Below are 24230 nucleotides of genomic sequence, written 5' to 3'. Positions count from 1 at the left end.
TAAGAGCTTGAAGCTAACAAGGGAGGAAAGGGTGAGGGAGACTTCTGATGAAGTTTAAAGAGAACTTCAGAACTTGTTGATCACAATTTCCTGGCAAATACTTTGAAGGAGGATTTTTCTGTAGTTAAGATCTGAGGGTTAGGTTGGTGTTCTCTGGGAGGTCACAAAAAAAGGTAGAGCAGAATAAGATGCTTTTGACTATACTGTGAATGATTCAGTRATGTTACTGACACCATTTATTATGGTATGACATTTGCAAATAGWACGGTGGCTTCATCCTTTCAATTTTATTTTCAGACATTCTTCTTTTGGGTTCAGGGCTCTGCCATACATTCCTGTGAAATTACAGGAACTGCAGTGACGAGTGCTTATTTTTGGACAGAGTATCACGATCTTCAGGAAAAAAAAAAGCCTGTTATACAGCAGCAATCAAAGGAAGGTTTGTGTGCAGAAAGCTGCTCTAGTTTTTTCCAAATCTCAGTCTTTTACTAGAATAGCTGGTCCAAGGAAAGCTACTACCGCCGCCTGTGAATGCCACCGTGTTTGTTGCTGGACCGCCACGACAGCATCACAGGCAGCACAACTTTGCCTTTCCTGGAAAGCTCAGTGAAGCGGGGAGGGGACAGACAGCAAGCAGGCACTGACTCCAGCCAGCAGCTGATTCTCCCGCAGCCCCTTTTCCTTCACTTTGCCCTGGCTCCCGCTGGCGTCAGCGGTGTGAGGCCAGCCGGGGCGGGAGGGGGGGCAGGGGGGAGGAACTGCTAGCTGCAGCCAGGGGCCGCCAGGGGAACATCTGGGCGGCAGTGGTGTAACATCTGGGTGACAGCAGCGGCACATCCCACAGCAGCCACAGCCAGGAGGGACCCCAAAGCTCAACCAGGGCAGCGTCGCCAGCAGCTCAGCCAGCCTTGGTGCAAGCCTCAAGRGGGAAAGCAGGAGGACGGAGCTTCAAGAAGGCAGGAGGCTACACGGAAGCAGGCTGGTAAGGGGGCTTTGKCTCTTTTTAACTCCGAGTATGAGGAAGGGGGACTCTCTTCCCAGCAGCTGCATGGTCATGCAGTGTCAGTCCACCTCCGCAGCCCCTGCAAAGGCGCCTCCAGAAGGCGACAGGGATGCCTGCTTCACAGAGGTGCTGCTGCTAGCACTGGCTTGGGGAAACTTTCCTGGCCGCAGCAAAGGCGATTACCCATAAATATGTGTAGCACTAAATGTAACCTCACTGTGACCACGAATTTGTGGTGGAAACAGTTTTAAGATCCTCAGATGTTTGATCCTCAGCTTACTCAGTGTTGGTCCTAACACACCCCATTTGCAGGGGTTTTGAGATAAGCTCCATGGGCATGGACCTTGAAATGAGAAATAGTTTTTTGAAAAGGCTGCTAGCATTAAAATAGTACTGTCCCCTTTTTGTACATCCAGATTACTTTTCCCCTAGATACAAAAGCTTTTTGTAGCAGTGATGCTGCATCACTTAACAGAGGTTTTTCTTATGTTAGGGATGTGACTAAAACACTCACTTTATAGGTAAGCTTCTAGCAGTGCTTTTTTCCTTCTTCATCTTTGGATTCTTCAAACTGAGATGTTCATCTAATCTTAAATGTCAAGGTAAAATCAACAGAATTTAAATGTAGTCATGTCTTCCTACTAAATAACAGAAACCCTAAAATTAGATTATCTCAGTCTCTCTATTTCAAAATAGAATAATCCTTGGAAAAATATTTAAAGCCCCTGCGTATGTTACAATTCGTCTCAATTTTCAGCCCTAAATTATATTCCACTCTCCAAATAGTGCTTAATATTGACATGGTACCAAACATTTCATTATCTTTTTGATAGATTGACTTTTTGAAATTTCAGAGCTTAGGAACTAAAACACACAAGTACTTAAAAGCAAAGTGCTTATATTTCCTCATTTATAAACAATGATGATTAGTTTGCATTTATACACCTAGAACTTGTGATTACTCAGTACATATAACTTTGTATTAACTTATATTACTGGTTTTGAAGATTTCTTAAATTATGACATACCTTGCATCATCTGCAACCAGAAGTAGTTTGCTATTTGGAAAAGGAATGTATCYAATCTATTTTAGATGAAAAAATTATCACTGACTCTAGAGTTACCTTTTCTGAAGCTCACTCAAATGGCTTTCACTACTTTTCTGTGTTACTTATGAAGACTTTTCCCGTATTTTTTTCTTTATAAATGGAGTTGGGTAAAATGAATAGATTTCTCTCAGTTGTAGAAAATGTGGGTAGAAGTAACTGCTGGGGCAGGAAAAGTGAAATGAAGTGAAGCCACTCTTTAGGAGTGGCTAAAACAATTATGCTGCTGTTTAGATAAATCCTGTTTACTTTTTTTTATTTATTATTTGTATTTGTGTTACTAATTACTTAGTAACACAAATGGCCAGTGCAGTAGCTCAGAAATGTGCCTGTTTCTTCAGGCTTAAAGCATAAATCAGTCAAGACTTTTCACTGTCAAAATTCCTGTCATTTCAGCTGGCTTATTTCTTARATGCAAGCAAAAACACTCTCAGCTTCACTTGCAGTAGGCAGCAGTAGTAATTTGGATCTTCTCTTCCCAGGTACTTACTAAGCAAGGCAAGTTTCTAAGAGTAGGTATTATAAATAATTAAAGCTTATTTTTGAAATATCTTAGTTTTAAAGTGAGTGGCACACTAGAGTGGCACTCCTGTCTTACCAGGCTCACAAGCTAGACCTTGAGTTTTGCTGCTCATTTTTCCACCAGAAGATAAGAAAGAGTAAGTTYCTCTTAATCAAATTATGCCTACATCAGGGTGTTATATAACATTTCTATGCTACCTTAGTAGAATTCCTAAAACTATTTCTCTGAATGATCTTGCACTTGAGACATTTCTGTAATACAGTGTGGCATCTGTAATGTCAATGGCTTTAGAAGAGAGTACAGCCTCTTGCTTGCAGATGCTTGTCTGATTGAATTAAAAAGCTCCTATTCCATAGCAATATTCTTGCTCATTTCATTAGTGGTCCTGTCTGCCAAGGGACAGCCGAACTGATGCTGCTGGTACTGTAGCCCTCCATTTTGGAGGACTCTTCAATTTCGGGTAATGTTACATTAGCTCTAGCTAATATCCACCTAACAAGAACAAGGTGAACTAAAGGGGAACTATAAAGAGGAAYTATACCTGTTTCTCAGATGCATTTTGATTTTTCTAATTGGGMTAACTTCATCTACTATTAATGTTACTGATTGCCTTTTCAAMACCTTTTCATTTACTCATTTCTCTTTATCTCCTGGCCCAATCATCTTTCTGTTGTTGAAAGTGTGTTTCCTCTAAGCAGTATCTGGTAGATGCAGTGCATTTGGGAGCCCCTGTGATAAGCAGTACATTGAACACCCTGACTTTGACAGACAAATCTTGTAGAAAAGATTTCCAACTAAAAAGGCAAGTGTGTCAAGGCAAAGCTCTAGATATAAATCCTGCAACTGTACYCATCACTAGGTAAATGCTTCAGCCCAATTTCTACTCTGTTGCATATATGTACAGCAGCTACTTACAAGAAAGCCTTCTATCTTCCTTTTTTTTCCTTCTTATCACAACATAACATTGCAAGACCCAAGCACTCAAATATCATTGGTTACAGCATCCAAATCCATGAGATGTGAATATGTATTTCGAGTCACTTTATTTACCTTTTCATCTARAACATGTAGGGCTCATGCCATGTAATTATACTCCACTGGATAGATGTCCTGGCCAAAAGTAGCATATCACTTAATCAAGTAACTTTAGAAAACAGAGACTCCAGAAAAAAAGGCTAGATCTCAGAGGAGTCAGCAAAATGCAGCACAGGCTCCCACAAGAAGCCAATACATTGAGCTTGTATGACTACTCTCTGGAGACTGGTCTCCAGTCTCCTTCCTACCAGGTGACAGYAGAATTTCAGCTCTTACTAGTGTCATCTACTTGTCCAGTTATGAGCTGTTATGAGCATCACCTGGTTTAACTAAACTGGTTTGTAATTTTGGTGTAAGAAAACTGAGTTCTTCCTATGAATACTGTCAAAAATAAATGTTAATGCAAACGTTGAAACTAGCTCCTTTCCCATTTTGATGGGGATCCTTAATGCTATTCTTAAGATGTAAACTTCCGATTCACAACAGAGCATGACACTTCTTATCAGATTTTGTTAGTGCCAAGTGATTCTTTAAAATAGGATCTTCTTTGTAATATTCTGGTTTTTGTCCAAAGGTACCTCAACATCCAGGATTCTACAAAACGAAATGAAATCTTAATGCCTTTTCAATACAGCAACTGATTGTTACAGTAAGAGAACAACCCTTGCAAATGAAGAATTATTGTTCATATTAAAATTAGCAAGCTCTGTGCTTCAGCAGTACCTGAAAGTCCACCCTTCTTCAAGAATAGAGCGTCTCAGTGTTATCTTTCAGACCTGGCTACTTTGCACGTGGAAAATATCATTTTAGACTGCATAAAATTTCTTTAGTTTCCCTTTTTTTGTTTGTTTGTATCTTTTCATCTTCTTGAAGTATTTGGAAACGTAAGTAATAATTGCTGCAACTTCTAACCGCCTGTAAAAGGCAAAATGTAGGATTTTTCATCGTGGTCATTAGCACTTATTACAAATATTTGTCGTACCCTTTTTTTACAGGAGTAGTCCTGTCAGCTTCACTGTCTTATCAGATTGTGTTTGATGCTGATCGCATTGTTAAGCAATTGGAAGAGGAATTCCGTAAAGGGGATGCTAATAGAAACCAAATCATGTTTTCTTTCATCACTTCTCCAGAGATGTGCTTTGAGCTCCAGATTGTCAGCTGAGACAAACTTTGGCTCTCTTGATGTTTTTCTAGCCTTTCTATCAGTAAGCAGGGAACGAATACACATGTAAGCATGCCTGAAACTACAGGGGRGATTGTACTCAGGGAGCATGTTCCCTACAGATGGTATGACTTCTGCTTGGCCATGGCCATGGTTCTTCAGGGATGCCTAGGATCCTGCAGAGGTTGTTCAGCAAAGTGACTTGGGATGTTCTAGAGATGATAAAGATGATAAGAAGAACTGATTTCTTATCAGGGAGGGAGAATATGAGAATTTCAGCACATGGCACAATTCAAGTTAAAATTAGRAGACAGTAAGTATGCTACCTGAGTCCAGCAGTGATGGACTGGAAAGCGGAGCTGACTTCCATTGTGAGTGAAGGGCTTCCAGGGCCCTGCAGTACGGTGTAGCAGCATGTCCTTCCAACGTACCATTTGTCTGGCTGTATTCAGCTGCTGCCACACGCAATCACAAACATGCTCTGCAGTGTTGCCAGGAACTGCTTACTGGCAGCATCTCGCTTTGAGGGCAGCAGTTCCTGCTGTGACCTCCATGGGCAAGGAAACTGCTGCTCTGCACTGGGGACAACTGGAAGGTCACCCTATGGGAGGCAGGAGATACTGCTGAGTTCCCGCACACAGGGAAGAGGCTGCAATGGCTATGGTCAAACACACTCTTTGCAGGAGGTAGCATTCTTGCAATAATTTAGTTACATCCTTCTTGCTATTTTCCACGTTATTTCAAGAGTGCTATGCAATGGCAGGTTGTATAGCCAATAAAAAAAATTAGGTTCTTTCATAGAAAAAAACAACTCCTATTACCTCACGCAATTAAAAAGTTGAATCTGTTTATTTGCCTTAAAAAATAATAACAACTTCTGGTGATATGAATAAAAGGTTCCAACTTGGCAGCTCTGGAGACTAAAAATTTCATATCCACAGAGCAGCAGCTGCTCYGATATTGAGAGCCAATAGTAAGATTGTTATGCAGTGTTTGTTGTCCCTGGATAACCCCTGGAGATAGCCTGCTGTAATATGGGAGCAGAAACAGAGCCAGCAGATGCAGAGAGAAAGGGAAAAGAAATCCAGAAAACTGAGGGTCACTAGAGGTGAAAAAAGACAGCAAGGAGCTCTCTAAAGGATGAGAAGAACTTGGAAGCATGAGTAGGAGTTGTTGACAAATGGAAGGTACTGAAAAAAGTAAAAAGAGTAGATAAGGTTGTGGGCTTAAACGCAGCAGTGTGAGGAATGGTATCTTGGATTTCCTCCTTTCTCAGATCAGTACATAAACTTCTAGTCACTAGTCCTCTGGGATTTTTGGTTTTTATCCGTGTCTTGTAGGCCTGAAGATTTCTGCAATGAGTCAATTCCTCTCTTAGAGGCTTGGGAGATGCYTATTCACAGTAACTTTTTTCTGATCAAAAATTCTTTATCTCTTACACCTTTAAGCAAGAATATCAMGGCTGTACTGGAATTTTTTTAGCATTTAATGAAGTCTTGAGTCCTGTTTTCATTAGCATACACAATACCTGATTTCACTTTAATTCTGAAGTAGCTATAGATGTCAGCTGGGTATTTCCTTAACACCAAGGCAGTGATCTCATCTAGTAAAATAGGGTTGTAGCTGTTCTTTCAGTCTTGACATGGGATCACTATTGCATTTTGTGAACAAAGCAGTTACATAAAATATTGTTTTTCAGATCTGTTCAGTATGGTTCTCCATGATGTTTGTAATTCCATGACTGCAGGGTAAAAGGCACTTTAAGTGCAAATATGAAACTTCAGCATTTAAGTAAAATTGTCTGTGACTTTCTTCATCTCAGATGCTTTGGGCATTCTTTACTGGATTTAAATTTGCAGTAGAAGCTGTATGATCACAATCTGTGCACTGATAAGAAAGCATGTACAAATGTGTTATTTCCTCCTCTTAACTGTGTGCATTATTCTTACCGGCATGATGACTGATTATTGCAGGTGTTACAGATAAATAAACATTTTGTAGCAAATACTACACACTCCACTGTTATTCCTAATCTAATTRTATAGGAAAAATCTAATTATATAAGAGAAAAATGCTACTTTATTTTTACTGCAGTAAGTTTGCTGCAAAGTTTTGCAGGAACTTTGCAAATGTTTACTCTTCAGTTTTAACTTATGTTATGCAGTTCTGCAGCAGAAACTAATGCATTGCAGAAGAGTGAGTTTGTGGCCTTGTAATGTTTATCATTTGTTGAAAAAAAAATGTTTTTGGTTGACTGTCTTCTTTAACATCCTCCAGGGCTTGATAAACACAGGAAATTACCAGGCATACTGGTATGACGGAAGTATGTGCATGGAAGGGGAACCACGTGCTATATGTCTAGTTCTGACTGAACAACTGTTTGCATCCTGAGATTATATAGGGGGAGTTGCTGTAGCCTCTAACTTTTTTCTGCAGTGAGAAAAGGAAACTAATTTAGTTCTTTGAAAAGCGACTGACAAGCAGTCTGAATAACSAGGCATTATAATGATTTTCTCCATGCCGCTTGCCCATTGTGTCTTAGTCCCCGACTTGACAGCCTCAAGAGACTGTGAATCAAACCAGTAAAAGTTAGGAAATCACCCTTGCAAAGAACCCGTAAGACTTTTAAATTAGTCACTTAAGTCTGTTTCTTATCCTCTTTTCATTCTTCTGCCAGGGTGAGAGACTTTTCAGGCTAAAAAGGTAACTTCTGATGCACGCAGAAATGTAAGCCTTTTCTTGAAGGCTTATTTGGAAGCTATACTTGCTTGTCCACTCTCCCAGCTCCTCCCCATATTGCTGCCTGATGCCAATGAGGAAGGCACAGCCCGCCCAGAGAAGGACTGCCAAAGGCACATGAAGAGTTATTGTTACACAGAATTTTTGGGCTACCATCAGCAACCTATACTTGGTCAGCAAAGTGTGCATGTTAGAATTCCCTTGCAGTACCGTCAAGGTTGCCAATTGCTGGAAAAAGCTAAACCCTGCAGCATTTTCTGCAATTGTTCCAATAAAAACTATAGTCAGCTCATRCACATAAAGAAAAAAAGCAGCCTCACATTTACAAGTAGCTGTAAATTATGCCTATTCCTTATACTAGTCAGGTGCAGAAATGTTACCTAATACTTAAAATTTGTAACCCATCTGGGCCATTGATACTGTTGTCATTATTAATCTTACTTACCTTTTTGTCCTCTTCCCTGGGCAGTACTTTCTGTCCCACAGGGCACAGCCCCCCAGTGCCTGAGCTGAGCGCACAGGACACCTGGGCCCATCCGCAGGGCAAAGGAAAAGTAGGATAGTTGGGGGGGGGAGGGGGGTGAAGGCAAATGGTGGTTCAGGAAGGGGGCATAGTCCCCTCCTGTGGGGTTTCTCAGGCAAGAAGGGGCTCCCAGGGAGGGCTGGCAGCTCCCAGGTGAGGGTGGTGCCTCACCCGTTAAAGGCCTGCAGGCCCTCCTGGCATGCCCCACACCTCCCCAGCRCCCAGGGCAGCAGCAGGGACAATGGGGCCAGGGCTGGGCACCCCTATAAGCACTGCTGGGGGCCAGTTGTGGTGGGGGCGCCTGAGCTAAAATGGCACCTCAGGCCTCAGGCAGGGCCCTGGCTGGGGGCAAGGCAGAAACCAGATTCAGCCAGTCCTAACAGCTCAAACAGATCAGGCAGGAAATGGCGGGTGCCGGCAGCGGCCTAGGGCCTCGCACAAACAAACTGCGGGGCCTGATAGCTGCCTCCTTCCCTTCAGCATCATGGGCAGCAGCCATTTAGATTAAAGGAAATTTCGCGAATTGGGGGAATTTAAAGCGGTTTTGAGGGCAGTCATATCCTGAGCCTTTGGCACATTTGCTCAGGGCTTGCGGTCTGATTCACCTCGTTCCTATCGCAGACTGAGCCTGCTGAGCTTTAACGTCTCGCAGGTCTGCCACAACGTGCCGGTGGTTGAACCGGGTGTTTCTGGGCAAAGCATGCAAATAAATTTCAGCATTTTTGGATGAGCTCAGACTGACGTTTACACTCCCTCAAACTAGTAGCACTTGATTGTGTTGCTTATAGTGAAAGAGTTTTATTTTTTTCTGCTTCCCTGCTTACATTGCTTATGCAACAGTAGTTGTTGCAGCATTCTTTGCCTTTTCTTTTTTTCCTCCTTATTTTGAAAGAGGAACAGTAGTTTTAAGATGACTATCTTGATAGATCAGCTTGTTCTAGAGCAGAAAAATCTGGCAGTGTTGGAGATCTGAATAGCCCATATTTGACGTTACAGACTAAGATTTGCTTTTGAAGTCTCATATGTTGTATACTACAAATTGCACTAACACCATGATCTTCATCTGAATCTAACTGCAGTTTTAATCTCCTTGTAGAGTTCGACTTTGTATGGCTTTGATTTATCTTTTTAGTCCATTATCTTGCTTTGATGTGTGGTACAGACTAAGTCTTTTCAGCTGGAGTGTCACGTACCTGTGGCGAATAGCAAAGTATCTAATGAATAAAGTCTTTCTGATTAATGGTGTTCAGTGAGATCAAACATAGGATGAGGAAAGGCCACTCTCCATGCCCCTTTTCTTTCTTTAATTCAAAGGAAGACAAAATTAATATGTTTCTAAAAAGACAGCTGTGTCAGGCCATCAGGTTTTTAGAAGAAAGAGAAATTAAGACTTTCAAAACAAATTAAGTGTTTCAAAGTTTGAAGTCCAAGCACCTTCAGGTGACTCAGACTTCAGCTCCTGCCAATATTGCCATTTTTTGGAAGCAAATGAGGGCCTAGTGATTAGTGGTAATGATGTACAAACTAATCAAAATCCTTGAAATAAAGGTGTGCTAAAATAATGCAACTCTTTCAAGAAACAGCTGAGGTCTGGCTTAGCATGTGGGGCTGAGTCCCCAAACCACACAGCTGGGAACCAGATTGCCCTGTAGGCTGCTCAGGAATGAGCAATGTTTTCCCCACTGGCAAGCAGCAAGCTAAACATTGAGGTATAAACTCACCCGGACTTGCTTTTTTCTCTTTTTTTCTCTGCTTTTTTTCTTGCAAAGGAGTCTTCTTCTAAAAGGCAAAAACCCCAAACAGAGTCCTTTCTCTTTCACAAAAATAAGTAACTGCACACCTCTCGCTACCTGTTTGCGTGGAGTTCCTGCACTCTGGGTATTTTTGGATATTGCATTTGCCTTAYTCAGGACTCACTGCACACAGCTGGTTACCTGTGCCTTGCCAAGCGTACTCTTAACATGTTGCCTGTACCACAAGTTTTTAGCTAAGCCATTTTCTACAGAAATGTTTTAAAGAGCATGCATGCAGAGGAAGGTTTGGAGGTAGACCTGGTGGCCTCCTGATGCCACCAGAGCACTACTTCATCCCGGGGCTCTAGGGCAAGCTATCAGCCAGGGGTTGCCATCCTTCCTCAGGCTGCACGCAATCAGGCTTACAGTCCTTTTTCAGACTTGAATATGTACATACAAGCATTGGCAATAGCAGTTAAGACAGATGAAGAAAAGGGCTTGCTTTGGCAACCCATGTCATGTGTCCCATTGTAATTCAGTAACAATTCCCTAAAAATGAGCTAAAAGATGTTTTATTGGCGGGGCGGGTAGCTTTTAAAGCTCATCACAGCCCAGAACTCTTAGGGATATGGCAGAGCCAGCTGAAGTGATTTGATGCCCTGTGGTAGCTACCAACCCTGCTGGAGGCTTTGAAGCTGCAGCAGGCACGCTGCATGCAGAGCCCCCAGCCCAGCATGGCAGTTTAAACAAATACTCAGGAATGTGTGTGTGGCCTAGCCTTTATATAGAGAGAAGTCAGCTCTAGAAAAGGACAGTACGGACAGCTGGGGCAGGAACTGCTTCAACAGCTGGAGCTACATCAGCCTGAGCCCTTAAATCCTTCCTTTTTTTCACTTGTGGACGGCCATTTTTTATTTTTTCTTTTCCCTTGTGGCTCTGTAGGTCACCTCTCCTCATGCAGTTGGGTAATAGTCTTATGGCAACTTTATAACCTGTGTACATGGAAAAAATTCTCTTTAAAGAGGGAAAAAAAACAGCTTTCAGTAATGTTTAGCCTGCAGGAACAGGAGAGAACTTACGCTACGTGACCAGCCAGCACTACATGAACCATCTGCAAGTACTCCATAGCCCACAAACCACAGTTTAAAACTTCTTGTGCAGAGTTGACCATGGGAAATACTTACTTAAAAGAAAAATATACTGGAGCTTCCATATTCTGTTAAAAACCAGATGGCTCTGGTATACTGTGGTGATTAGATTTTTAAGTCAGCAGCAGTAATAACAGAAAGTACAAACTGTTAATGCTATGAAAGTGATTATCCTTGATTATGTATTGTCTGTACAGAAATTTTATATGCTTTGGGTCATGATACACAATAACTCAGCTTATACTAGCTTAAAGACAAACTGCAATCAAATATTAGAACTACAATTTTAGTGAAGAAACTATTGGAGCTAACTTAACTCTCCTGGAAGCTGGGAATTTCAGGCTGATGACCGCGAGATCAAGCACTGCTATTAAATGACTGTATAGCACTGGCCAAGTAATAACAGTATTAGCATACTTAATGTTAAAACAGGGATAATAGGCTTCTAGTTACAGGTTCATAAGTCACCTGTAAAATACTGAAAATTACTGGATGTTCATAAATAACATCTGAATTGATAGTCAAAGTATAGTTTATTAATTAGTTACCTGTTATATCTATGCACAATTAGTTTTTTGTTCAGTCCGCTATTGTCCTGATATCTGTTTGCCATGTAAAGAAACACGTAACACTCTAAAGGCAGAAGAACTTGATTTTGAGTATTAATGTTCCCTCTTCTGGCATAATTTCAACAGCATGACATAGTGTGCTATGCCTTTTTTCTCTCGTTAGCTGCAGGCGTTGCATTCCAGGTCAACTGTTTTGCAGTGGGGTGACTTCTATTCTGCAAATCTAAGAAACTTGAGAGCGCAGCTGGGTGTTTTGAACAGCATTTGAATAGAAAATACATACCCAAACTCGGTTTAATTTTAAATAAAATGTGAAGGCTTAATTCAGTTACGCTATTTTGATCTGTGCAGGATGAGACTCTCAAATTATATTCAATGGGATTCGCTCACCATTCCAATAATCAATCTGCATTTTTTATTTACCTTCAGGTTATTGTGTAGTAGAAAACCATGGGCAATTTCAAAGGTCATGCCCTCCCTGGAAGCTTTTTCCTTCTTTTTGGCTTGTGGTGGTCAGTGAAGTATCCACTGAAGTATGTCTGTCGAAAAAACAAGAGTACTTGCTACCTTGGTTCCAGGGCAGGATTTCAGCGCCTGGAATTTGTTGAGGGGATCATCAAAGCTGTCTTTGCCCTGATTGGTAAGTTAGATGCCTTCTTGAGGACAATAATAAAAATGCAAAGGACTGCGCTTTTTCATACTTCTTTCCAAATTTGTTCTCTGATAAAATGTGTGAAGTTCTGATTTTTTTTAATTAGTGCTGCAATAAGCATAGTGTTATGAACAATTACAATAAAATTTCCCCATTTTTTTGTCTTCAGTTCAAGAGAGGATGCCATTCTGAAGCAATTCTTTAGATGGATACAAGCTGTTGAGCTCAATAAACAAAACTGTGGGGGGGAGATCTGGTATATTTTGATGGACATGGAGGTCAAACTCAGTGCTTTACTTAATTCCTCTTGACCTTTAAACAMTAGGAATCTAAGAGCTACTGATACTACTATTTTTAAATATATAATTACAATTGTGACACAGTCTCCATGTATGACATGGAGCTTCTTTACAGTGTTTTAGAGCTTCTTTATGATCTCCTTACTCCTGCACAGATATTCCATTTGAATGTTCATATGCTGTGCACTACTTCAGGGTGGGAGATGCATTATTTGGCTGAGGGGCTTTCACATGTAAACTGTTAACTCCAGACAGTCGGGGCATTGCTCAGTTATTTTGAGTCTAGCAAACTCAACCCACTGCCTTGAATGGTTTGAGAGGGCCTGTTGGCTTTCAGGTGTTGGTGGTCTTCACTGAATTATTGCTCAAATGTGTAAATGCAGATGCTTTTTTTTGATTAACGACACTCAAAAGTGAAAATACTCACAAGAAAGCACTGAACTACAAATGTGGTTGCAGTTGTTACAAATGAGGGTGACTGGTTTGCATTGTGTTTTGAACTTGCCTGGACATAAACTCAAGGAGGTGGTTTTGTGAGCTATGCAGTTGTTTGGAAATGTCTTGTTCTTCTTTAAATTCGAGCAGGGTGTGTATTAACAATTTATCTTTTCAGAGTAAGTAATAGGGGACTAAGGGAGTTCAGCACATGTGGCCTCAAGTTGAAAAGGATGTTAATTTTTAACATTAAGATTATATTTTATCTATCTACTCTTTTTTAAATGTTCGCAGTTCCCTGGTGTCTGATCATGATGTATATTTTATCCCATTACATCCCATTACATTGTGCCAAAATCATCTTCCTACTTTTCCTTCTCCTCTGGGAGTTTTATCAATTAAGATACATTAGCAATTAAGTGATGTTTTGAGTAAGGTATATAGTTTGATACGCCTTAAAAAAATATCAAAACCTTAATAATGCCACTCATTTTGAGATGTGAGGAAAGACATTTTTCTTACAAATCTCCCAATGAGTGGCTAGAGATAGTCAGGCATTTAAAGCACTAAAGCAGTGTTTTTGTTTTCACTCTGAAAAAAAAGAGCTATTATTTTAATTTATGGTTACTTCAATTCCAGTTAAAAATGTGGACAGGAAAGCCTGGCAAGGACAAACAGTAAAAGCAGCAGCAGGAGTAAAAACTGCTGCTTCTGTGTAAGGCACACTTGAAATAAAGGTGGAAAAACACTGCATTTGTTCTGCAGCATATCTACTTATGTAGGGGGATATCAGCACACACTATGCTGAGCAATATAATTAGTGTTATGAAAGCATAATGTATTTTAAGCACAAACTTCCTTGATCGAATAGAGTATCTAAAAGCAACTTTCCCTTTTCTGGAGTACTGTATTTTGTTAGCAACACAACAAGGGGCCAAGGTAAGGGAAGCAGTAAAGCAGCAATTCAAATATTAACTCTTTGCATATCCTCGTGAGACCTTTAATAAGTATGCAGAGTGGAGGGAGTTCCTTTTATGTTTTTTTAGGAAAGTTCCCCTTTGAATTAAGAGTTTGAACTATACCATCCTATATATTGCAGGGGCCTAAAAGAGTAAATCTTTCTTTGAGGGAATTTAGCGTGTGTTAAACTCGTTTAAATCACTGGAAAAGACAGCTGAAAATTTTAGTCAGAAAACTACCACAATAGCAATTGTTTGGGGTTTTTTTTTTTGTTGTTTTTTTTTTTTGTTTGTCTTTAATAAAAAAGGCAGCACAAAATAGCTGTCTCCACTTCTCCATTTTAACTGCTGGAAACTGTAAGATGCAAATAGTTCTGCCAGCAGTGGAACTGAAGCCTGGTTTCCTGTGGCTTTCTCCTTTCTGGATTATGTGATGCTTAATATATGTTTGAGCTCTCTCAGTGATCTTTCCCTCAGAACAGGAACTTATTTCATCTCTCCTCTATCCACTGCCTATTTTCTTGCAAATTTAGAGAAATTTAATATCTTTGAGGCCCCTTTTCCTTGTCCATTCACTTGAGCTTGTACAACTCATTAAAAATTTTATTGAGAATGGCAGGACTGGGAAGAAGGGAGCAAAACATAGCAATCACCTAGAGCAGTCCTCACTGCTTCTCCCCACACTAAAACCCCAAATGAACATCATTATTCTGCTTTGGGTTATATTGTAGTCTCTATTGCTTGAATAAATACTCTCAGCCTATACCTTAAGCACTAGGACAACTAGTAATAGGTCTTGTTTCATGTGCAGGAATGGTGGCTGAGCAGTTCGTTCCTGATGGACCTCATCTGAAGTTGTATAATTACAAGGAAAAACACTGGGATCACTTGATGAACTGGCAGCATGCCACCATGTATCTCTTTTATGGCATTTCAGGATTGGTTGACATTGTGGCTCATGGGACAAATGCGTTGCCAGTGGCCATGGACAGAATGATGCTTTCATTAGCAGTTTTTATTGAAGGTGAGTTTACCTCTCTCTGCAGAGATGCCTGTGAAACTCGGAAGATTTATTTGTACTTACAGGCATCAGTCTTTTGGCTGAGATTCTCAAAGTAGTCTTAGAGCCTTAGAGAATGAGTGCCTGCATATTTATCGGAGTTGAGCATTTAACTCCCCAAAATACTTTAAAAAAAATTGGTCATAGCCCTCCTTAAACTGCTGAGAGTTTGCAGTGCAGCCTAGAAGCATAATCATGCATTGTACAGATGTATTTTTGCTTTCCTAACTAGCTAAGATAGCAATAGAAATGTAGTGACAGTAGTGGTAAAACCATATTTTGAGTAAGTGCTCAGTAGCTTAGGYATTTACTTCAACTTAGGTACCCAACTGGTCAGCTAAAAGTCACTGTGAGTGCATTTACCTGCCCTGGAATCACATTTTGGAAGATGTAATGTACTCAATTTACATTTTCTGTACACACAGTATGTCTCATAGCCTTCCTGTTGTTACACTGCAGAGACAGATGAATTAAACTTTCTGTCAGCATGTCTTTAAAATAAAGATGATAACTTCCCATATGATTTTCCAGTCTAAGCTCAAGGAGGAAATAAGGAGGCATCAGTTGCAAAACATAACTCTTAATCTGATCACTTAAACTGATCACTTACATAATATATTATTTCAGGCTTTCTCTTCTGTTACCACCTTCACGGGAGAGCCATGCTGGATATTCATGTTCATCAGTTATTGTTATTTGCTATCTTTGGAGCTGCTGTTTGCATATTTCTAGAAGTTTTCTTCCGTGGCAGCATTGTACTAGAGATGCTCCGTACAAGCCTCTGTATATTACAAGGCAGCTGGTTTTGGCAGGTGGGTCACTTTTCTGCCTTAGAGATTTCTTTTTTTACCACTGTTAAYCATTTATCCCTTTGCAGAAGTTTCACAAGTGATATAGTATGCCTGTTAAACAAAGATCTCAAAGGACTCACAGATAACAATTCACCCGTAATTCCCCTTCAGAGAGATAAAAGTATTTGTAATATCCATTTTACAGATGAAGAAGTCATTTTACTTCTGCTGTCKTTTATCTGAATCAATAAAAAAGCTAAGGTGGTTTGGCTAAGCTGTCCCTTGCTATAATCATTAAATATTCCCTCTGATCTCTGTATCATCCTGTTCAAAATTTGCAAGCTAAAAGGCAGTGATTTTACAGCAATGTATATTTACTATCAGTTACAAAGACAGTCCACAAAGCGGTGGGAGTAGTGAGTAAATGCCCAGCAGATTACAGGAAAGGGGAAGTGAACAACTCATTGACATTGCCACAAAGAGAAATGAAGGTGGAAATTGTCTTTCATGTGCTGAACTGGTGGTATCTTTCAGCCTCCTAAAAACATTTCAGTAGTGGCAAACTATATTCAAGAGGTGTTCAAGCTCCTGAATGCCATCGAGTCACCGGTTGATGCAAAGGTTCCTAGTTTTACAATGTTCTGACAGTTGAGCCGAAACAATAACAGTCTAAACTTTACTATTTCAGAGATGTGGCTCATCTGAGATGAGAAGGAACTCATCAAAATCTAGCTGCCATGCCTTAGTTTATTTGTGATTTTATTTGATTAATCACATTTGATTAATGGAATTAATTTGATTGATATTTGATAGCAATCCATTCTTTGCTCTTAGAACAGGACAAAGAATTTCATGAATTGATACTGTCTTGTAACAAAGAAATAGGAGTGTTAGTAACTATGTTTGATCTTACAGTGGAGAACTGAGGTCACCCCAGTGATTTTTCTTTCCGATGTGTCTAGACTGGCTTCCCTTTTTTTATATGCTGGCCAGACGTGATGAATAAAACTATTTACTGTTCCTTAGGAGAACTGGACACTTAGCACCAAATCGAGTATTTGAATACTTGTTCTGGCAAGATGACAGACCTCCTGAACTTCAGTCTTTTTCTGTAAATGAACTCAAGAACCTGGTGCTGCAGCACTTAGTGTTTTATTTTCTTGTTTGGAAACTTTTCTTTGGTGATTCAAGCAGCTTTACAATAGAGGGATTAGATGCAATCATCTACTCATTGTCTGTCCAGTCTAATTTTTTTAAAAAGTAATTTCTTTACTTGACTCTAAAACAGTCAAGTTAGTCCAGAAACAATGTGTTTTTTGTTTCGAAGTGAAAATTGAAAAGAAAATACAAGAGATTTGTGTGTGGCCTTTTTCACACCTGCATTAGACTTCAACTATATGTGTGACTGAAAACCACATACTGGCTGCAGAATGGCAAATTTGTAAAAGGTAAAGGAGCTTTCTTCTGTGTTATCAATGCTTTCATTCATTGAATTCTCTGCATGTAAATACAAAATGTGCTCCTCCCCTCCTTCTTCCTCTCTCCTCTTTCCAGCTCCAAAATTCTCAACAAAATTTTTGAGCAGTGACTTTGAAGAGTGTTAGACAGCACAGAGCCCTGACTAGCCGTGGTGGTGACTAGCTCCCTGACGTGTACAGTAGTATGAGTTTGATCTTTCCCAACTCTAGATAACCAAATCTCCAATGTACTTCACACTAGTGAATGCCCTTGAGGGAGAAAGCTACGTTTTTATTTAATTTGAAGAGCTTTCCTTTTCCCTGGACTGCCCGGAAGAAATAGAGTTAGGGCTTGCCTTTATTTATTAACTTATTTTTTGTCTTCTGAACTATTTAACACATTCCTAGATGCTATTGGGAAGAAGGGAGCCCACATGAGGGGCTAGGCAGGTTTGCTCGTTAGTCATGTGTTTGCAGTTCAGGACACATATAGCTGAGTATCAGCCCCTCCTTATAGTGCACAATTCTGATTGCTGCAGCACTTGATAATTTTCTGAGCAAAATCAGAGGGCCTCTGGTGTTGCCTCTGTGTCTTCATAGGCATTTCTGCAGTACTGTGTAAAATGATCCATCACATCTGAGTGTGACTGCAAAACTGTTTTCAGTAATAATTGCAGAAATAATCAGCACCATAAGGAAATGAAATGTCTGCCTTTTGACAGCGTACTACATTATATGGTACAGGATAAATGTCAGGTGATGTTTTATTTTATTATAGATTGGCTTTGTTCTTTATCCTCCAAATGGGAGCCCAGAGTGGAATCAAATGGATCATACTAATATGATGTTCCTGACAATGTGCTATTGCTGGCATTATGCTTTTGCTTTTCTTATCCTTGCAGTGAATTACACAATCGTCAGCTGGTAAGTTACTTGAAACACTAAAACTTTGAAGACTTGTCTGTTTACTCGGAGATTTATTGTAGAAAGGTTTCACTAACAAATCAAAAAGGTTTCACAAAATAATTAACCGTCTTGCAAAATAAAATGAAAATAGATATTGCTAATTAATAAACACAGCATGACTCACTGTTTCGGTAGAAGGGGGAAATAACATACATAAAGTACCATTCTGACAACATAATGCTTCTTACATGAAATGAGCTCTTTCTGATAGCCTTCCACATCTGTAATTGCATAATAAGTTAGGAGAGAGCTTTTTTCCTACAATGTTTTCTCTCCCTATATTTSTCTGTACCAATTCCAAGTGATTTAGTTAGCAGGTTTCTCTACTTTGAGGATTATTTGCACAGACTTCATGGTTGCTGCTTTCCCTCAATCAGACCTGATATTTTCACTGGCCCATTTCATCTCTCTTTTTTTTTTTTTTTTATTAAAAAAAAAAAAAAAAAAAAAAAAAAACTTTTCATGTCACCCTGTGTTAATTCTGTCAAAACTCCATTTGGAGTGTTCACTGCATTAGAAAAATGAGCCTGATTCTACCAGGGCTGATCACTTTCTGTTTGCAGGATCTTACCAAGCCTTTTCATAGACTGTCCTAAACATAGTTCTCACCCCTTCTTTTACCCTTACCATTCTTTATCATGCTTTGATCATATTTAGTTCTGGTAGTCTTTCTTTATAAACAAATCGTTCTACCTGCCTGATGAAATACAGGAGTTAAACAGGTTATTACCATGTAAAATTGCCAGATCAACCTTTGAGTGACTATCTGATTTCTGATATATATGACATCTCTCTCTCTTTTTTTTTCCTCCTAGGGCAGTTCGTTCAAAGATCAAACAGTCCCAAACTATGGAGATGGGATTACTGAAAACATCTGAACGAGATCAGGAGTCCGAAGATGAAATTTAGTATGAATGGGGCTTTACTAGTTTGCCCACTCTACTATTAGACTAATTGTTACCTCATTTTTAGACTTGTTTACCATTTTATTCATCCTTTTTACAACTTGCTCTGCAAATATCATCCTATGGAGTACTGTATACATCTGCACAGTTAGATTTTTATTTGCAGAGGGTAAGCTTGATGTGTGATGCTTCCAGTAATGCCTTGCTTATCACATATGTCCATGGAAAAAATATTAATATTAGACAAACTTGGACTGGATGAAGTGACATTACTAAGTCTGTAAGTTAGACTCATTAACAGCTAAGCAAAGTGTTTTTCTTCTGCTTTTTAAGGAACTAATAAGWTGAACTAGTTAAGATGTCCAAATAAGTGCTTTTGCTGAACTGCAAGTCATTGGGCATAAATAACTGTGCAGACCTTGAAAACAACAGAACAACATAAAAAGCGATAGTCTTACAGCTGCCTTGTCCAATACATTTGTGTCTTTGCTTGTAGCTTTATGTTAAATGGAAAGAACTGCTCACTGCAGATCTCTTCAGCATTTCTTTGAAGAATATGTAGTTTGGTTATGCTCATATAGACACTACCAAGCTTCTATAGGAGGACCAAAGAGATGTATAATAATTAAAAATGACTGAAATTACTCATAATGTGCCTAGATATTCCTGCCACTTTCCTATCATTTGTCTTTGAAAGGCAGTGAATTTGCTCTACTTGCCCCAGGTATACTGAGCAACTTCTTTCCTAGAAAAGCTGATGTGGTCCAGGAGGGCAGCATCTGACCRCAAAGGCAGTTTCTTTAGCAACGTAATTTCCTTTCCTTCAGTGAAATTTAGTGGAATTCAGCAGGGTTCAGGGAGACACATGACCAGACCAGCACATAATCAGGAGCAGGGAATGCTGAACCGGATTTAATGGTGGATGAGAAGGATTTGCACCCTTTCCCCAAACCCTCTCTAGCAAATTTTAAGCAATATGCATAATGAGCTGTGTGAGGGCAGATGTTTCATTTATAGTAACTCCATGCCCAGCTAATTGCAGTAGGGTCTGGATTAAAAACAAAAAAAAAAGATTGTTTTTAAATTATGTTTGTTTTTTTTCAAATGGACAAACTGAAATCCTGATTCTGTAAGAAACAGAGTGCCCTCCTCCCCTGCATTCAGTGTCACTAGGATGTGCTCCAATCTGAACAGCACAAAAAAACAAAGTCAATGATACGTGGCAGAAGACATTAGAAAGTTATGTACATAAGCACACTGCCCCCACGGGGTGGACATTTGAAGTATAGCTCTAGCTCTAAATGAGTCTTTCAAAAGACATGCATTAGCATGTGGACAGGAAAGAGCATCTGTTGTTCAGCAATATGCACACTCTGTTTTCCAGAGGACGGAGTGCAGAAGAAATGCTGATGGCAGTGGGCCACTTTGTATATGCATGAGTAGTGAGGTGGTTAGGCTRGAAAAGTAGCTCCCTCTGTTCAGAACACCTCCTGTAAAAAGCTTGTCTTCTTCTAACTACTTTTGCAAATGCACCGGTAGGTACAGGACAATAAATTCTGTACAAATACTACCAGTTCATCAGGTTTGATACTACAGAAGTGTATTTTTTTCACTATTCTAATATCTGTATATACTCCTAAAGGAATGCAGAACTAGACCCTGGTGAACGAACAAGAGTTGCAGGATCTGGTCCCTTCATTTTTGAGCTTCATCTGTATTTTTTTCAGTGTAAACCAGAGAAATGAGTAGCATAAACTTACTAACTGCAGTAAGCCTATTGCTTAAGAAGATAAGCACAGAAAATAATTTATAGCTCAAAGGGATCTCAAGACTTAGAAAAAAAATCAAGACTGTTTCACCTTGAAAGGAATGTAAATATTCACCTCATTTCTAGGACCCACATACTTTTCTTCTCTTTTTTAAAGAAAACCTCCCTTAGCTATATGTGCTGTTAATGCTTAAGTTTTAGAATGTTCAGGTTTATCACTGCCTTTCTAAAGTAACTGAGGTTGTTTATTCTGAAGTAGATCTTAAGAAAATACTTGGCTCCTCATACAGAAACAATGCAAGTTTCTCCACTGCTTTTCTGAATAAATATATTTAATACTGTACAAGTATTAAGGTGCTCTATCCTGAGACTAAAGGGATAATCCAAGCAGGAGAAAAATATATTAAAGTGTCTGAGATTTGATGTCTTCTTAGAAGACTTCAGTTGGTCATTTTTGAAAATACCTTCAATTTTGCTAAGTGTCATGAAATGGTACCTGGAACTAGATGTGAGATTATCTAGATGAGCTTAATTCTGAAGGTGAGAGTAGTCGACTCCCAGACATTTCTTTGTTTAGAAATGTATAATGGGAAACTGCAGATGCATAGCCAAGGAAAGATCACCATTTCTGTCAATAGTTGTCTGCTTTTCTTTAGTGTCTTTCTCTGAAAGGTCTTGGAGATTTTGGCAAACTTACACAAAATCTGTCTCAGGGCAGTCTTGTGAGCTAGGTATGAGTATTTTTGCAGCTCTGCATCTTGGCTTTACAGTGGTCTTAATGTAAGCTCTGAAATAAATAATACCTACTTCACTTGGCAAATCTGAGAYTTGAGTTTCACTGGTACAGTTCCATTAAAATCCAGTTTTCTGTTAGCATATCAGAAGGAATATTCTCTGGTTTTCTGAAGAGCTTGTGTGTTAATAGTAGCAGGGATATATTGGCCAAAAGCAGTGTGTCATTACAGCCAACTGCAATCTTATATTTGAGTATAATTCGTTGTTCTATATCACTATTGTCTATAAGCTTTTTTTAAAGGGCAGAATTTTTTACCCGTGAGAATACTTGAGATGTAGAACTTTTGCTATGCTGTGAAGTGAAGAAGATAGTTATGTGTCTAATAGAAGTTGAGGATTATTACAAAAGTTTATTTCGATAAGCCAAAATCAATTGACAAAGTGAACCCCATGGATATGTTAAACATTTTAATAACTTGAGTGAGCTGTGAATTCGGAAGGTGTTTACCAAATTCTCATTCTGAAAAACCTGCTTTTTTAGAAACAAAAAGTTCCAATACTAGAACTCGATGGCCAGAAAAGAGGTGACCTGCCAGTGTTTCTCCTGTGACCTTCTGAGCCTTCCAATTCTGACTCTCACTTGGGCATTATTCCAGCAGTGGTTGTAAGTCTGTTTTTTGTTGTGAGAGAATTTGATTAGGATTCAGCCTATTGAGCGGTATCGTCTGCATCTCCTTATATCCCCTTTTGGGGAATCTCCAGCAGATTGTCAGAGAACTGGAAAAATAAGCCTACTACACTCACTTTGCTGGCTGAGGTACAACCATGCATAGCAAAGACACTTATAAAGAACTCCAATGATGAAGCTAATACAGTTTGTGGAAAAGAACTCTAGGATATACTTCTTAAAAGAAGTAACTGTTCATATAAGAGCAGGTGTCATTGTATTCTTAAATTGAAGAAATGCAGGTCAAAACAGATCCTGAAGTCTTATGGAAACAGTAGTCTCTTGGATTTAACTTTTAATGTTTACACTACATGTAGAGTGAAAGTTAAAGTGAGTTTCTCAGCCTAATATATTTTTGGTAGCACAGAATAAAGAAACAATTCATTTAAGGAGTGGTCATTTGTTAAGCAGAACATCTGATCCATTTTTTTAAACATTGTTCAAAAGAGATGTCCAGAACACTAAGGTAGCTATTATGGTTAAAAAGGTATGACCTTTCTGGTTCCACTAGCAACAGATTTTGTTTGAATTTCATGAGTGGATGGAAGTCTAATGAGTTTACAAACACCACTCAGAGAAAGGTAGCTGCTCTCAAGAAAATTTAAATTATTGTTAAATATTGGTGCCTTTTAAAAAACTATATGGTAGTTAATAATTGAAAATATATGCCTGTAACTTTATTTAAATAAAAATGATTTATTCATCTAAGATGTCTGTCATGTTTCCAGGGGAAAATGTAATCATTTATGGGGCAGGGTGAAGTGGGGTAGACATGTCACCCGTATGGCCCACCTGGATGATTGTGCTAGTTGGGACAGGAATTTAGGAAAGGCCAATTCTGTCTTGACAAATTTCTTTGCTTCTGTCATTTTACTGTCACTTACAGTACAGATTAAAATAGCTGTTCTTGAGGTTTGAACAGTGGATCTTCACAGATTTATGAAAGTGACCCAGATTTGGGTCCATTCTCCTGTTCCATATACCACAGAGCAACCAGCAAGGCACATGAACAGGACCAGGACTGTGTGAACTGTGRATTCTTCTGTTTTGGCAAGCTCAATAATAAAAATATTTAAGATTATTTTGACCTATTTAACTTTGCTCAGTTTTCCTTTTAAAGGAAAAAAAAAAAAAACTTTTTCATCTATAAGATGAAAATGCATTCTGAAACCAAAGCCTGAAGTATTTGCAAAAAAGTTTGTAAATTGCGAATTTTTTCCTCTCCATATTTTTGATCACTTTTTAAAACTAGGGGACTGGTTTTGGCAAAAATTTGCAAGAAGTTTGGCCTCTCTCAGACTGTGTTTTGGTGGATAAATTTATCATTCATTAAATATTATAGTCCCATGGCTTTCTTTCATTGTTCTATGGATTTGATACCACTTTGCTATATATTTTACAAGGGATGTTTTTCAGTTATAAGAGAACTTCAAGTGGCATGTTCTTCTCTGTACATAAGAAAGCTTTTAAATTTCTCTAGGAGTGGGTAAGGAAGAGAAAGTCAGCACTTACCTATATCATCTTTATTTTCACAAAACCTGAAAGAATCGCAGAAGACTTAAAATAATAAGAAATTTTAAAGAGCTAGAAATCACTTTAAATAAATCAGTTGGGGAATCAACTAGTTTGCATTAGAAAACCAAATATACCAACATCTTCATATTCCCTGAGGTTGGGGCTAGGGCCAGTTACCCCCAAACATGTCACCAGGGAGACTGTTTACTCCCATGCTTGATGGCAAGGAAGAGCCAGTGACAGACTACATGCCCTATCCCATACAGGTAATCATGTGAAATGCACATTTTGGCAGCCACACTCTATATAAAACATAGCAGATGCAGTGTGTGGCAGGAGCTCAGCTCAGAGTTGGGATGGGATTCTCCTGGTGCAGAAGGCTGGGAATTTCATGGTCACTTCAGCATTGGGCTGAGGCAT

The 24230-nt window shown here is 39.2% G+C and overlaps 1 protein-coding gene across 4 annotated transcripts; it reads left to right on the top strand.

Moving 5' to 3' along the window:
• The first annotated feature begins 754 nt into the window (after window positions 1–754).
• TMEM45A (transmembrane protein 45A) lies at window positions 755–23003 on the top strand. 4 transcript variants are annotated; one of them, XM_085319780.1, is made up of 8 exons: window positions 755–982; window positions 3013–3092; window positions 8038–8122; window positions 11971–12181; window positions 14698–14910; window positions 15574–15758; window positions 17973–18118; window positions 18976–23003. In XM_085319780.1, the coding sequence occupies exons 4-8, from the start codon at window positions 11992–11994 to the stop codon at window positions 19067–19069; spliced, it is 828 nt and encodes a 275-aa protein (XP_085175906.1). In that variant the 5' UTR covers window positions 755–982; window positions 3013–3092; window positions 8038–8122; window positions 11971–11991; the 3' UTR covers window positions 19070–23003. The 4 variants fall into 4 exon arrangements, with proteins under 4 accessions (XP_085175906.1, XP_085175898.1, XP_085175913.1 ...); XM_085319772.1 differs by lacking the exon at window positions 3013–3092; XM_085319787.1 differs by lacking the exon at window positions 8038–8122.
• The last annotated feature ends 1227 nt before the right edge of the window (window positions 23004–24230 follow it).

Source organism: Rhea americana, unplaced genomic scaffold (genome assembly GCF_003343005.1).
Source record: "Rhea americana isolate MKP2758 unplaced genomic scaffold, rheAme1 scaffold_118, whole genome shotgun sequence".
Classification (NCBI taxonomy): domain Eukaryota; kingdom Metazoa; phylum Chordata; class Aves; order Rheiformes; family Rheidae; genus Rhea; species Rhea americana.
The sequence above is the reverse complement of the archived record's forward strand: the minus strand, read 5'-3'. Positions and strand labels throughout refer to the sequence as shown.

Excerpts from the sequence above, each read along its gene's own strand:
- TMEM45A (XM_085319796.1), top strand. The coding sequence starts at position 11,992 with ATGGGCAATTTCAAAGGTCATGCCCTCCCTGGAAGCTTTTTCCTTCTT. Across the intron at positions 15,759-17,972 it reads AAGGCAGCTGGTTTTGGCAG|ATTGGCTTTGTTCTTTATCC; the intron begins GTGGGTCACTTT and ends ATTTTATTATAG. Across the intron at positions 18,119-18,975 it reads AATTACACAATCGTCAGCTG|GGCAGTTCGTTCAAAGATCA; the intron begins GTAAGTTACTTG and ends TTTTCCTCCTAG.